We start from the raw sequence: 16,188 nt of genomic DNA on the forward strand, positions 1-16,188 counted from the left end.
TCTTGCTTTCCTTAGTAATAAAGCATGCAGTTACTTATGCTTAACTATCGGTAGATGTTATTTTAGCTTCGAAGCAGAGGTTGGCAAATTTTAGATGCACCAGTGGAGCTCTGAGTTGGCACCATTGGTGAAGGGGGATGGGGAAGATGGCGGAGCTGTCCATCCCAGCTCTCCACCGTCAACAGACCCCTCTGTTCAGATGTCTGCTTTGTGCTCCCACAGCCCTCTTGGAACAGAGATCATGATGACACGGCATCTACCCGCTCAGGAGGAACCCCAGGCCCTTCCAGCGGGGGCCACACGTCACACAGTGGGGATAACAGCAGTGAGCAAGGTAGGAGAGCTGTTCTTGATTCTCTTGCTACTCGTGTCATTTTCCAGGCTTGAAAAATTAGAAATGTCTAGTGAGTGACTCTTTATACAATTTTTCCTAGAATGTAAACCCTGTATAATATGAGAACTGGCTCATCTTATCTTACCCCCCACCCCCACCCTGATCCCCTTCTTCTTTCTCTGCCATTCAAGCTACCTATCTGCTTGTCACCTGGCCACCTTCACAAAACAGGGTCAGTGAATTGAGATGAAAGAAGCTGTTTAGACATTTGAATGTGTGAAAATAGCATGCCACGAATACCCTGCTATACAAATAAAAAAAAAAAGTTTATCATTACTTTCCGTTAGAGGCTTTTCGAGAGATCATGAAGAAACATCATCTAGGATTCAAATTGAATGATGTCTTAAGATGCTTAGGAGGCAGTGGGCCTTTCAGGAACCATGATGGGCTTTTCTCTTCACTGGGTTGAAGCCATTTTCCCAGATTTACTTATTTGGATCTCTTCAGTGCTTGACTTCATGGCAAAGTCAGACTACAGGGAAGTAGGATGAGATGGAAAGCAACCAGATCAATTTCGTCACTGTGGTTTTTGGAGTGCACATACCTGTGTGTACTTGGTTGCCCATGGATGTGCATGTCTGACTGTCACTGGTGAGAGATAAAGTTTAAACATAAAGTTAAGCTTCAGCAATAAGGTGAACGAGGATTTAAATGTCTTGTACTGCTTTTGATGAGACCTACTGCAGGGGATTTTGTGTTCAATTCATGCAACCAAAGTTTAAAAGAGTACTCTCTCCCTGAATATAAAAAGATGGCTTTATTGAGGTTGACTCTGAGCCCACAGTAGGTACATACTTTTAAAATCTGCTTTTATGATCATGTTTCACTGGAGTGTTGTTACCCAACAAAAGAATTTTGTTTTCTAACCAAATTGGGCTATGCAATTAGAATTGCAACGTCTGCAATGAATTGAACACGATTAGTTTGACAATGTGGAACTTTCTCTGGTGGTCAGATGGTCAAGCATCCGCCTCCCATGCAGGAGTCCTGGGTCAAGAAGATTCCCCTGGAGAAGGGAATAACAGAAACAGGACAGTCCTTTCTTGCGAGGCAGGTACATGTATGCTCTTTGGACTGGGAATAACTTCTACACATAGAATTGTAAGCATTTGAGATATTTTATTGTTCAGAGAGAAGTTGCTGACATCATCACAACTCAAAGTCTAGTAAAAATGGAGCCTGGAATAGTAAACTTGTTCAGAGCTGAGACAGAAACAGGTAACCTCTGACCTCTGCCTTTTACTGCAGAATTATATGCAGCATAAATCCACAGGGCCTCTTTCCTTTCAAGTGTGGGTATGTATACATTATGGTGTCACTGTTCACAGTGCGTAGTTAAGGTGAGGTCAACATTTCCATAGAAAGCCCTACTTTCAGAATTCAGCTTGCACCATGAATTTTCAAAAGGTGTAAATGGAATCTCAATTCTTTCTGCTGTGCTCCAAAGTTGCTACGTGGGGTCATAGCCTAGTGTTTCGTTTGTTTGTTTTTCTTTTTTCATGTCTTGCTGTTTTAAAAAGAATATATCACCCAGCAGGCCCCTAGTTTAGCTGCTACTTTGAAGGATGTAAACTGCTACAATGTATTTGAATTTAAAACAGAAGCATCCTCAGATACAAAGATTTTCAGAGGGCAAGTGCCCCATCCCAGTCTTCCCCTTTGACTCATCAGAACTAGGAATCAGGAATTTCTCAGGTTCATTTCTCCTTCAATGAGTGTTCTCCAAAGGCCAGTTTAATAATGAATGTGATTGTAAGCCATATATCCTTCACATTACTGGAGTTTTCCATTCACATCGTTTCTCTTTCTGTTTTTTTCATATAAAAACTACCAGCTCGTTTTTCCTTTTAATGCATTTTCACATAAATTGTCTCATTCAAATGGAACCTGTGGAAAACAATCTTGCAGTCCTGGGCGGTAGATAAAAGAGGTCTAGCCCCTTTGACGGATGAGGAACAGGAGGTTGGATGAGCTGGGCAGTTTGCTGAAGCTACGGTGCAGTGTCAGACCTCAAATTTCAGTGTCCTGATTATTTTTTTAAGACTCTTCTCATCTTGCCCTCTTTCTAGCAAAGAAGTAAAGTCACTGATTTCCACAGTCATCATGGGAAGGCTTTTGGTGCTGATCACCACCCGCCCCCTCCCGCCCATGACTCTCCCCACCAGCTGGACCACAGAGGTGGTAGGAGTAACACCTTCTGTGCCCCCCGCCCCTCCCCACAGGCTCTCCTGGGCAGTGCGATTTATTCCCTGCTAAATGCAGAATGATGCCTGGAAGTGTTGCTTCAACAACTTCTGTGCATTTCCATGCCAACCATGACCCTTCTCAGCTCTTTTTTTTTCCATCCTTGGGACCTGTGGAGCTGGATCTTTGTGCAGCCTTCGGATTAGCTGTGCACAGTGGCTTTCCCATGTTCTCCTGTCTGCCTTTTCTGGCAGGCATGGATGTGTAAGCTGTGCCAGCATTTGGCCCGTAGTGCATGTCCTAAATAGTTATTTACACAGTTTGAGTCCATTTTAGTCAACTGGGTAAATAACAGCCCTCTTCAAAAGATTTATAAATCCATAAATATGTCTTTATACATACCCAATAGACAGAAATAACTCAATCTGTCAAGAACACATCTAGAGAGGTGTTTCCCCCACAGACGGGAGTAATACATATTTTAAAACTTTCTCTACTATATTATTTGTACTGCATTTCTTTTTCCCTTATTCGTTTTCAATGTTTACCACTTCATTATGGCACCCAAGGTACAAAAAAACAGAAAAAAATCCCGTAGGCTTTGGTCTTCTGTTAAACAACCTCGTCTGTTGTGCAAGGTAGGCATGTGACAGACTCTCAACCAAGCCCTGTTCTTTCAGACTTTCAAAGTAAAGAGAAGAAAATCGGTCATCCAGGAAACCATAATGTTCTGACAGATTTTAAAATACATTAACAATTCCTAGTAAAGAGTTCCAGTGGTTTGAGGAATATTGAGCACCCGATAATTAGACAAATGAGTGACTCTTGTGGTTGATAGAGGAGTTTTAGTCTACATTTTTACTTAAGCATAAACAATAAAGTACAGAATCCAATGCTGGTCACTCTGAAGAGAATATACATAACGTATATAACCAAGAAAATGCCACCGATATTCTTTTTCAGGGATTTAGTGTTTACTCATGATTTACTCAGTGGTAAAGAATCCACCTGCAATGCAGGAGACATGGGTTCAATCCCTGCATCAGGAAGATTCCCCTGGAGGAGGAAATGGCAACCCACTCTAGTGTTCTTGCCTGGAGAATCCTCATGGACAGAGGAGCCTGGCGGGTTACAGTCCTTGGGGTTGCAAAGAGTCGGACATGTCTGAAGTGACTGAATATGCACACATGATTTATATAATATATCTCTCCCCCAACTCAAGTTATTTATTATGGCAACTCTTCTTTAGGCATCTACATTCATTTCATGTTAACACTTATGGTCCCTTGCAGGAAATGGATTCTTCAATAGTGAAGTGCCTTTAAATGGGCATTTATAAGGAAGGCCTAACATCTGTATTTGGTTGGGGGTTTCAGCTGCTGTGGCTGCAACATTGACTTTGTCTACTTTTTAACTTTCCTCAAAGCACTTCCAGAGATATGAGACTGGATTCTTATTTTCGCCCTGTCAATGATTTGCTATTTTCCCATTTCAGAAGAGACGATAGTAGAGCTCAGAAATCTTGAAATGAGTCACTGTCAGTCACCTCCAGAATCTTGGTCTCTTGCCTTTGTAACTGCTTTAGGATGTGGTGTTTTCAGGACATAAGATGAGGTGCACATTGGCAGATCCTGGGCTCTTTGATGTGTCTTTTTTATCCTACTGGGTGCAGCTGCCCTGCTGATCGTAATCAGGGTCTATTCTAGTAAGCATGTGGTTTGGACAGGGAGAACACCAAGCAAATCTGGTGCTTTCTTCATGGATTTTTCTCCCACTACTCCCCTCACCCCGGGGCCCCCCTGGTGGCTGAGATGGTAAAGAATCCTCTTGCAATGTAGGAGATCCGGGTTTGATCCCTGAGTTGGGAAGATCCCCTGGAGGAGGGCATGGCAACCCACTCCAGTATTCTTGCCTTGAGAACCCCCCTGGACCGAGAAGTCTGGTGGTCTGCAGTCCATGGGGTCACACAGAGTCGGACACAACTGAGTGACCAAGCAAAGCACAGCAAACTGCCACCCCCACCCCAGGGCTTCCAGAGCCACGCGTAGCTCAGAAGCGGCCTTAGCTGTGCTTACACATTTTGAGTTTGGGCAAGTCTCCTCTGGGGGTTGAAAGTCAAGAGAGATTAGTAGATGATCGCAATGAAATAATGAAATAGCCCACTATGGGCTGTCGGTCAGTGGAGGTATCTCATCACTCGTGTTGCGGAGAAGGTCACCGAGGTCCAGAGAGGCTGAGAGACTTGCCCACAGTCACATCCTGGGCGGTGGTACAGCGGGCACTTAGACCCATGCAGTCTGACTCCAGAGCCCACGCCACTATTTGATGTGATCCTGGGATGTTGCCTAGAAATGGGAAAACAGATGCTGCGAGGGCCATTCTCTCTGTTATCAATTCAAGGACTCTGCCTCCTAGTGCCTGCGCTGGGCCTGGTGCTCTTGTCTGTAATTGGGTGATGGAGCTGTGAATGAAACAGAATCAGCGTTAGCTTCAGGGAGGTTCCACTCTGCTGGGGACTGAGAATCCAGTTTTGTATGCTAAGTAGAAGGATGATTGAGCTCTTTACAGCAGAGCAGGATGATTGATATGATTAATTTGTATTATGTATGAAGAGCCTCCACCATTGCACTCATTCAAAGATTTATTGAATTGAGAAGAGGAGCTTAGAAAACAAGTAAGGATATTTCTCTCGCAGAACATTTCCCACTTCAAGCTCATCTCATTTTCCTCTTTTGTGAGGAGGAAGAAAAAGTCTGATTTCTACATTGAAATTTCACGTGAAACATTTCAACCCTAAAGAACTCCGCTGGTCTCTAGAATTTTTCTAAAATCCGCTTACAAACTTCTTTGGGGGCCAGGGCTCAGATCAACAATGGTATCTTTGCTCCCATAAAAAAAAATGCAAAATCAGGATGTTTCTTTAAAGAGGAACCATTGAGAAGCACGGCTATTTCTTTACAATAATGTATCCGTAGTTGCCAGTGCCTCCCACTGCCCCTCCCCCCTGCACACCAGCTTTTGTAGGCGTTCCGGCAACCTATAGGCAGAAGGCAATTCCATTTATTATTGAAGGGAATTTGGAGGCAGTCATTTCAGACCTGTGAAGCCAGCAGGCAGAGCTGAGTGAGAGTGGGGCGAGGGGGGTGAGGGTGGATAGAGGGAGGTAGGGAAGGGCCACATTTTGTTCCAGATGACTAAGCAACGATTTATATACTCGCTCGCCTTTTTACATGAAGAAGAAAGTAATAACAGCCCAAACCCGGGCGTTTGAAACAGTCAGCTGTCTGATGAATAATGGGGTAGGTGGGAAGGAGCTCTCTGATTGGATGTCTTAATGAGCAATTTCGCACAGAGTTTGGGCTGCAGTTCCCCTTGACCTTTGCCCTTTATTGACCAAACTGACACTTCATTTTTCACATACTTCCAATTATGGCTTGGCTCAAGTGTTGCCCTCCCTCTTTTATTTCTTTCCTATGGACAACTTGAGAGTAGTTGAGGCCACAGAAGATATTTTAATTTGAAAAACTACTGTAGCAACTCAGGTTTAGGATATAATCTGTAATCTGCAGTTTTTCAGATGAAGACACAAAGTAAATACTGCTTGTTTTGAAACAGTTTTATTTTCTGTCTTTTTTAAAATCCCGATTTATTTTTAAAACAAAATATTTATAATAATCTAAGCACCCTGAAAAGAAAGAAAAATGTCTAAAAAGTAGACTTTTTTTTTTTTTTAATTTGTCTGTTGGTCCAGGTGACTTAAAGATCTTATATTTGTTCACACTTACTTCGTAAGCCTTGTTCTTCTCCAGGAATGTCTTCTATTTCAATAGCACTAGGATGCATTTTGCAAAATACGCTTTGGTGAGAAAAGGAGAATATAATTGTGATCTCAGGCCTTAGCCCTTTGGGCCGCTGCTGCCTTGTGTCCTGCTTCAGTTACATTTAATGTTGATTGCAAATTCAAGTGTGGTCTTTGCTTGCAGTGGCAGGCAGAACAGGAAAATGATTTCCTGATGGGAAAAGTCAGGTGTAAAAAAAGAAAGGGGAAGTCATTACACTCTGCAAATCCATGTTATCAAAAAGTTCCATATTACTAACTTATCAAATATGTTGAATTAGATGTATGTATGGGGAATTGTTTTTTCCCAAGAACACCCTGTACTCTAATCACTTTACCTTTTATTGACTCATCAAATGTGAGTAATTGTTTTCCGTTCTCCATTTGCTTGGCTTCAAGCATCATGAAAGCAGGTTGTCTTTAAACAAAGAAAAATAACTGCATAATCTAAAAGGCATAACTGTTTATTTAGGTGCATGAACGTAGCCACAAGTGTTTTCACAGAAAGTGCATATTCTCACTAATACCTGGGGTACATCCCTAGTGAACTTGGTCATTGTTTTTCATCTTAACTGAAAAATTCACTTGAAATTATTTGCTCCCAAATAGATTTCCCTCTAACACAAAAGTATGTGTTGCAAAGTGGATGAAGTGTTACCTACTTTATTATGTAGCCCTGTGGCATATCCATGGCATATTTTTACTATAATATGGTAATAAAAGAATATGTAAAAGGCAGACAGAGGTTCTGTCTTTCTGTAAGGTGACCTCTGTTACCAAGTAACTGCTTTACTTATGAGCTTATTAAAAACTCAAAAAATGAGCTTTTCATACTTCACAGGCATTGATGTGAAAATGAGCTGTCCTGTGAGTAGTTTTCTTGATCATTTTTAGAACAATTGATTAGCCAAAGAGCTCCTGTCATTAGTTGACATTGACTGATAGCAATTTATCACAAGCTCTGAAGGTCAGCTAGACAGTTGGAGTTTCAGCCTGCCTTTGATTGACCTTTACAGAGTCCATCCTCATGTGATTGGGTTTGAATGGGTCTGACCCTCGATTGGAAAAGACAGGACATTAGTCAACAGGCTCATTTCGTATATTTTCTGTTGATTGCTCATTTTTATTTATGTGTGAACTCAAGGTCTGGATAGCTTATCAAATTTTGTACTCTAGTTTTTGAAATTTAAGAAGCGTGATACTTGTTAAGTATGGCCTTAAAACCACAAGTCTGTTTTCCCTCTGGTTTGCAGTGTTATAGAACACTCAGTATGTAATGCAGACTTTGCTGCTGACCCTTGCTATGTCACCTGTGCAGATACTAGGATTTTTGTTGCCTTCGATGGATTGAGATTTTGGTTTTGTTGTGTTGGTTTCTTAAGAAATACCAACTTCAGTGTGACTTGTAGGACTTCTGAAATTATACCCCAGTTCTCTGACTATCCAAGAATTAATGGCATTGGTCTCTCAAGAGTCTTGTGATATTTTAAAATAAAAAATTAGTAGTAAAGAATTCTATGAATGATGATGTTATGTCAACTCATCAGGAAGTCCTGCAAGCCAGAAGGTATGAAAAACGTTCTACAACAGTGTCTTCTTTACAATTTCACTTTGTCTACTGAAGATTAGAGAAAGCTTTTCTGACTGTAACAATGCTGGCCTCTCAGTGAGAGTGGGATGTGATATTTTCTTTTGTAGTGGACCTGGAAGTTAATGGTTAATTCTTTCTTCCCAAAACCATGAAGTGTTTTTCAAAAACATATCTCATATAGAAGAATATATTACACATTTGTATTAATAACATGCATTTTATTGCCTTATATAAATAATAAAAGGGTCACCTGTGCTTTCAAAACTCAGATATTAGTGTGTAATTAGTTTCCAGATAAGGCCTTTCTTTTCTCTTATTCTCTTTCACTTTCCCTTTTCCTCTTGACTCTGCACTGAGTTTTAAACTATAAGCGATAACTTGCTTTTCAGGTCTATCCTCCTAGGCATTCTAAGGCCACCACATACAGCCTGGCACAGCTGAAACATGTTTCAGTTTCTACTCTAGAAAATAAACCAGGAGAGAATCCATTGTCCCTGGTAGTGGATTCTTTACAAGGTGTCATTCTTGGCAAGGCTGCAATGAGGAAGTTAATTTTAGGGAAGCATCCATTTAATATAGCCCAAGGAGCTAAAAAGAGTTTAAAATTGTAATCACTTCTTGCAGATGAGCCAGAATATGATCACAAGTTGTATTTAAGGGGAGAAATGTAAATTTATACATTTCAGTCAAGTCATGAAATAGATTAAGCACTTACTGTATGGAAGTTGTCCTGTGTGAGGCTATTAAATTGAGGAGATCATAGTATTTGCCCTCAAGAAGCTCATGTGTGCTACCAAGAGCATTAAGCCTATGGAGGTGAAATATTCACTAAATACTGAATATTCTCAGGAAGCTATGAGTGTATGTATTTCACAACACACCAGTGACCCAGATACACTGAACTCTGTGGCCAAGGCTGTTGACTGAAACACAAAGTGGATGGGATTTGTCCTAACTGGCAGAGGGACACTTCTACCTTGATCCTCAGACTGCCATGTAAGTTCAGTATCTCTGGGCCCCTGTGAGGCCAACTGTGATCCATAGTCCCCTCTTGGGAACTTGGTCCAAGTGGCCACCAAAGGTCTCTGCTGTTTGAACCAGTGGGGTCATCATTGCTTTCTCAATCTTTATTCACATCAGCTGAATCATACTGATCTTCTTCAGGGAATCTTGACACTTTGAAGGGGAGAAGATCCCTTTGGCAGTTTGGTGAAGTTAATGGATCCCTTGTCAGTAATATTTTTATTAAGGCACAAAAACATAAGATTATGAGGGAAACTATATTGAAATCCAGCTATCAAAATATTTAAAAAAACAAATTCTAATATAATGATGTAAGTTTCTTGTTTTAATATACATTCAGTAACGAAGTCCAGCAATAATTCTATTGTCTACCATATTTTTGAAATAGTGATGAATGTAAACAATGTCTTAAGATATTTATAATGACTATATTGGGATATGTTATTTTGATTTCCATAGGTGACAAAGTCACAGGTCCTACTAATAGTTCTGTGATTTGTGCCTACCTAGATACACACTTGAAATAAATACTCATTCCAGTTAAAGTTTACTGAGAATAAAAGATTAATTTTTTTCCCTCCCAAGTACTTAGATCTTCTGAATTCTAAACCACAGATCCCCTTGGGGAAGTCCAGGTTAAAAACTTCTATGTTAATTTATGTCATCTGTAGGAAGTATTCTGTGAACCCCCAGATTGGAGGAAGTGACCCTCTTTTATGCTCTCAGGGTATCCTGTGTCTTGTCCTTTCTCATAAACATATATGTGTATATATACACAAATACACACACACACACACACACCACACACACACACACCACACACGCACCTATGTATTTTCAGGTCCATCCTCCTAGGCATTCTAAGTATATAAGTGTGTGTGTGTGTGTAGGGGGCTTCCCTGATGGCTCAGGAATAAGGAATCCGCCTGCAATGCAAGAGACATGTGTTCAATCCCTGAGTTGGGAAGATCCCCTGGAGAAGGAAATGGCAACCCACTCGAGTTTTCTTGCCTGGGAAATCTCATGGACAGAGGAGCCTGGCAGGCTATAGTCCACGGGGTCGCAAAAGAGTCAGACACGATTAAATAACAACAACAACATCAATTTTTGGCCACACCATGAAACATGCAGGATCTTAGCTCCCCGAGCAGGGATCAAACCTGCACCCCTAGTCTTAACCATTGGCCCTCCAAGTAAGTGCCTCCTTTCTCATATATTGAAACATTCATGCATCAGCCTCCCCAAGGGATCATGTCTTCTTCATCTTTAACTCTTCTGTGCCCAGCATAGTTATGGCACATGACCATTGATGGATAAGTGTTTGTTGAAGAGGATTGGGAACCCTCTCATGCTTTCAAACTGTCTGCACTACATTCCCCCAGGACTGATTTCTTCTGGGTACCAGGTGGCTAATCGCACATGATCCTTTCTATCAAAATGTAAACAGATACCAAAGTCTTGCCTGTTCCCACCCCCAGAGAGGTGTTTTGACTGGGGCACTCAAGGAAAGATTCTGTAGGTAGCTCTTTCAGAATTTGGTGGTAGATTGAGTTTGGGGATGTACCTTAAATCATAGCGTCTGCCTAGTTGCTAGTTGTGCCTACTCCTCCTCTTGAGTTCTATCCTCTGGGCCTGAATGGGTTTCCAACAGAAGATGGCTGGGGGCTGGCTGCAGCATTTTGGTATCTTTTGAGGGACCTTGAGGTAAGAGGTTAAGGATGAATTACAGGAGGAACTGTGCCACCCTGGGAGAATGCTTTTATGTCTTGTGCTGTTCCCAGCAGCAGACATGATTCCATCCCCTGGGATGTGATATTTAGCTCTGCTCCTGAATTTATCTCTCTCCCTCATGACTGCTAGCACTAATTAAGGATAGTGGTGGAGGTTTTGGCTGTTGGCCTAGCAAAAACTAACCCAAACAGTAAATTTATGCCAAGCATTTTCCTTAAAAAGAGGTAGGCGTTGTCTCCCTTTTACATTGATTGGTCCCAGAAGTGTAGTTGATAAGTTGGGTTTTGCTCGTGTCTGGCTTTGTGGATTAGTTCAGTCTTGCAGATAATTTTCCGTAATTACTTAACCTAAAAGCATTCTGTTTGATTAGCACAATTAGCTTTGGCCTTCCCTGTTTACCAATATCAACCCATGCGCATTCCCACCTAGACAAAACTCATCTTATTTCCTAACAAAGAATGGAAGAGGTAGAACTTCTCCTACCTATTCTCACATCAGGAGAAGGGAACAAGGCTCTACCTAGAAAATCAAAATTATCTTCAAAATTGTGTGTTTTTAAGAAAGAAAGAATTGAAGAGTCAATACGGAAAATACTATATTTGCCAATAGACTTGTGGCTAGATCTTTGGCATTTGATCAGTTCTCTCTCTTTTTAAACATTTTATTTGTTTTGTTTGAATCTTTCCTTGAGTGCTCCCTTTTACAATACACCCATGACAGGTAAGACCTTGACACCCTTTTGTACTTCGATACCTTAGGTGAAAAGGATATATCTTAATTATACAATGTTTTTGAATATTTTCCTTTTCATTCTGTGAAAGGATTTAAGGAAGGAAGCAGAAATATATAGTATATTATAAGATTCGAAAAAAGTAGATGAAGAAATTAGAATGAAAAGAAAATAAATAATTCATTCTTAGGGAGTATGGAACATTATGCATTATAGGCTCATGTCCAGTTGTTAGAAGTAGGCAGTTAATTTGGCTCTAAGCTTCCTAGCAGCCAAAATGAAGAGTGAAATATAATTAGTTATGAGATTTAGAGCATCCTTGGAAGTTGCTCAGAAGAATCTCTTTGACAGGCATTATGGACCCACGTATCCTCACCCAGGTAATCCAGGAAGACGGCATAGGCTTACATCCTCACAACACCTGTAGGACTCCTTTACATCTCCCTCAGCTCCCTAGCACAGTGCTGCAAATAGAGTAAGTGTTTGATCAATATTTGATTTATTTGTCTGGATGTCTGGATTTATATTCAGCCCATTCACACTTTAACTCCTTGGTATCTAAGCTAAGTTTGATTTCCATGGCCGAAACAGATGACAGCTTGTCTTCATATGAACTGCAGTGCTGACTATTTTGTGATGCCATGAGTGTCTTTCCCAGTTTCCGTCACCCTCTTCTGAACATTTTATGGTGAGCCAGCTCCGTTCTCCAGTCTTTTCTCCCTGTACCTGGGGACAGGGATACAGGTGAGAATACTCTTGTCCTTCTGGTTATTACCCTTTGAAACAAGGTAAATGGATCTGGAGAGATTCAGACAGAAAGTGATTCAGTCGTGTCCGACTCTTTGCGGCCCCATGTACTGTAGCCTACCAGGCTCCTCCTTCTGTGGAATTTTCCAGGCAAGAGTACTGGAGTGGGTTGCCATTTCCTTTTCCAGGGGATCTTTCTGACCCAGGGATCAAACCCAGGTCTCCCACATTGTAGGCAGACACTTAACCATCTGAGCCACCAGGAAAGCCCCAGTTCAAGATTCAGATAAGTGATGGTTAAAATGGAGATGCTGAGGGACTAAGCTGGGATAGTGGGATGGTAAGATATGGTGGCTACAGTCTTTATGACTGTGAAATTGGAGGGGATTGTGTGTTGTGAATATTTGATTTACCAAGCACTCAGAACATCTCCTCACGTGAAAGGAATTCTCTTAGTGCCAATAAAAGGTATTGTTTGATATTGTGAATTTTAAGCTGATGACAGGAATGCTCCCAAATCTAGAAAAGGTGAAGACAGAAGTAGTCCCATTCACCAACTTACTGAGTATTAATGGAATGTTCACTGTGTGTGTACCAGCCCATTGCTAGATGTGAGAATTGAGAATGAGAGGGGCTACTCCTGGAATCAAGACGCCGAACATCCAGTGACGGAGCAGACAGTTCACATAGGGCAGGTGAAGTCTCACGATTCAGTGGACTCAGTGTAATTTGGAAGCAGAGATGTGGCACCTAACAAACGGGCAAAGATGCAGTGACTGCCTCTCCCCAGCCTTCCACAGCAGGCAACATGAATCCATCACAGCGCCCTTTCTTATTGAATGAAACTTGGATGTGGGTCCATCTCAGCACTCCAGGCAACCACTGCCACCACCCCCAGAGTTAGCCCTGAGAGCAGTCTACTTTCATTCCCAGTCTCCTACCCAGCTTCCTCAAGGGGAAGCTTGATTGGGAAACTTGATGGAAACTTGATATGGATGGAGAAGTAGCAGGGCATGCGAGGCACAGAAATTAGTTTGTGTAGTGGCATGAAGGAAGGAGAAAGCCGCAGTGTGAGCAGACAACATGGGAAAGGAAAGTCTGAGGTGAGGCCAACAGGGAGCAGGACAGACCGCGAAGGGTCATAGACATTGTCTTAAGGAGCTGGGAGTCGGCTGGGAGTTGGGGAGCCACTGAAAATGCGAGTGCTGTGTCCTGGGCAGATCTGAGTGAAGGAAGGATGCGTCGGGGGGAAGGTTGGGGCCAGCACTTCTCATATTCAGGAAGATTTGGGATGTGGGTTGAGTCAGAAGGAGGAGTCTCTGGAGAACTTTTGAGGAGGAGACTGGACCAGACTGAGTGGTGAGGGGTAGAGGAGCTCAGATGGGCCTGGAAGCAGGCCAAGTCTCAGAACACTGCTCTGTAGACCACAGGCCCCTCCCAGCACGTTCTCTGTCTTCTCAGGATAGCCTCCCTGAGGTAGGCTGGTCCTTGTGGGGTATGGCTTCTTCCCCACACCCTGGCTGTACGTTCTTCCCACCCTTTCTGAGGGCAGCTCCTGGAAGCCCGGCCACCACCCTCTGCCGGCCTGCTTTCCCGCGGAGAAGGCTCTGGCTCCATGGTGACCAGGGGCTGCATGAAAAGGAAGAGGCCAGCCAAACTATCATGGGAATTTGGTGACTCATTTCATCAGTTTACTGCTCTGAACATGAGGTGACTTCCCCCTTTGCTTGACAGCTGATTGATGAGCATTTCCTCGGAGTAGATGCTTTGTTTCACAAGCCTTCGTGTTCAAGGACTCTCAGTGGGTGCTAATCCTGTCTTTCCCCTTCCCAGACTGCTGAGTTTTCTTTTTAGGTAGAATCTTCAAATTACCTGCCCACAACTTAATCGATTCCAGGATGGAAAATAGGATACTCTTAACACTTGTTGATACAACTCCGTTCCATTTTTTGACAGAACGTTGAAGAATCCAGGATACTGTTTTTTAATACTAAAACAGTATTTTCTTGATTCAAAATCTGTTACTTGGTCCTTGGTGTGTCTACATTGAAAGTTGTCCTTTAAAATAGTGTACCTCATTTTGTGCATCCAGAATTTTGTTTCCTTGTTAGTTTTCACTTTCTTTCCCAGGATGTAGGTTTGTGTATTTTTAGAAAGATTGCCCATTGCTTTGTTTCCAAATGTCCTGATGCTCTTGCTAGGAATCAGCTTTGGAAAACATTAATTGCTCCACTAAATGATGGAATGTTAATAAAAGCTACATAGCAAGGAGTGGAAGCATTCCTTTGAGGTTCCAAGAATATTCCTTAGGCTTATTTTTCATAAGTGAGGTGGAGGCAGTAGACAGGTTATGTGGGTCAGAGTCATCATCCTAGATCATGGCTGTGGTCCTTAGATTTAGTTTCCACGTTTCAGGTAGAGGCAGTTGGTTTAACGTGCCTTACTTTGCATCTGGAACAGATTCTATTTTTAATCTGTAAGTTGAATGTGGCGTGGAGCCATGTGCTGCCCAGATCCAAATGCATAACTCCTGTTGCTATCAGTGAGTTTCTTGATGGATTGGAAGGAAGTATTTATTCCAGATCTTTCTCTGCCTCTGTAGAATTAAACATGCTGAACAAATCCTAGCACTTTTCAAGTTAAAACGAAATGTTTTCTAAGGTAGCAACCATGCTGGCTTAAAGGAATCATGCAACAATTCCAAATAGACACACGCACATAACCGTAGAATTGGTTTTCAGGCAGAGAGAGGCGACTGGGCTCAGGAACCTTGGTCTCAAACAGAGTAAAGGACATGGCTGTATCAAACTACACAAAATTGCTTTTAAATAGAAGAGATAAGAGGAGAAAACCTTTTCTTCGAACGGCACTCTGCTCGTGAGAATGCACACATTATTGCTGGTGAGCAATGCTAACAAATGCCCTCCTGTACTTCCTCACTCGTTACCCGGTGGTGGGAATGGTATGGCAATGTTCGCTCAGAATTGACTGATGTTTGCATCTATAAATAAATGTACTCAAATCATAATTGTTATAACAGGATTGTTTGATTACCTGGCAGTGGCCTTGTTCTGAGATAGCTTTTGGATCACCTGTTCGTTGGGAACATTTGACAGACCTGTGTTTATTACCCAATTGAATGTCAGTAGCAATTGTAGCTAAAGATAAACAAAAATGCAAGTACTTGTTGACCTTGACTTTTTTCCATAAGAGATTGGACTTGATGGCTCTATTGCTGTTGAGCTGATAAGGGTTATAAACAGTAGTTTAAGGAAAATGTTTTATTCCCAGAGGAAAATACCCTGTTTGCTGTGGGAAATGGCAATAGCCATGTATACCCTTTGCCAAATTTCCTTAATTCACCTTTATTTGGCCTGTGGGAAAGGAATGTGGGTGAGGGGAAACTTTTTATGGCTTTAATATATATTTGAATAGACTGTTATAACTTGTGAATGTTGTAGTTTGCTGATTACAACTTTAGAAGAAGCCAATGATGTTTTTGTGATTTATGATACTTAGTAACATGATTTCTTTGGAAAACATCACGTTAATATAATCTTGTGTTTCAGAGATGCAGTACTTGTAAAAATACAATATGGTGCCCAAATGGTCTTTCAGATTCTAATTAAAAACATAAAAATATTGTTGGTTAGTAATCTCACTAGGGGCAAAGAAAGAGAAAATGGGCCTGGTGGATATATTGACATGGGACACTACTGAATGAGACTGGGGGATGTGGCCATGAGTGCTTTTCTTCAGGCACAAGTCTTATTAAGTTCCAGATTTGAATCGAGACACTTTGGGCCATTAAGAATTCCCCATTTCTTGGTGAGGCATAAAGCCTCGGTGACTTGTCCTATTTGCTCTTAAAAAATCCCACTGCATTTTCCTTTTGAGAAGAGGTGCTTTGGCTCAATGCCACTGGCTGCAACTTTTGCTCTTAAAATGTT

General features: G+C 41.7%; 1 protein-coding gene across 4 annotated transcripts in view; it reads left to right on the forward strand.

Moving 5' to 3' along the window:
* Positions 1-16,188, forward strand: part of MEIS1 (Meis homeobox 1) — a 142,766-nt gene that overhangs the window by 29,782 nt on the left and 96,796 nt on the right. For all 4 annotated transcript variants that reach the window (XM_043468909.1, XM_043468910.1, XM_043468911.1 and 1 more), the window contains exon 7: positions 223-334. In XM_043468909.1, the coding sequence (XP_043324844.1) occupies positions 223-334 (112 nt within the window). The remainder of the gene's footprint in view (positions 1-222; positions 335-16,188) is intronic.

This window comes from Cervus canadensis, chromosome 5 (genome assembly GCF_019320065.1).
Source record: "Cervus canadensis isolate Bull #8, Minnesota chromosome 5, ASM1932006v1, whole genome shotgun sequence".
Classification (NCBI taxonomy): Eukaryota; Metazoa; Chordata; class Mammalia; order Artiodactyla; family Cervidae; genus Cervus; species Cervus canadensis.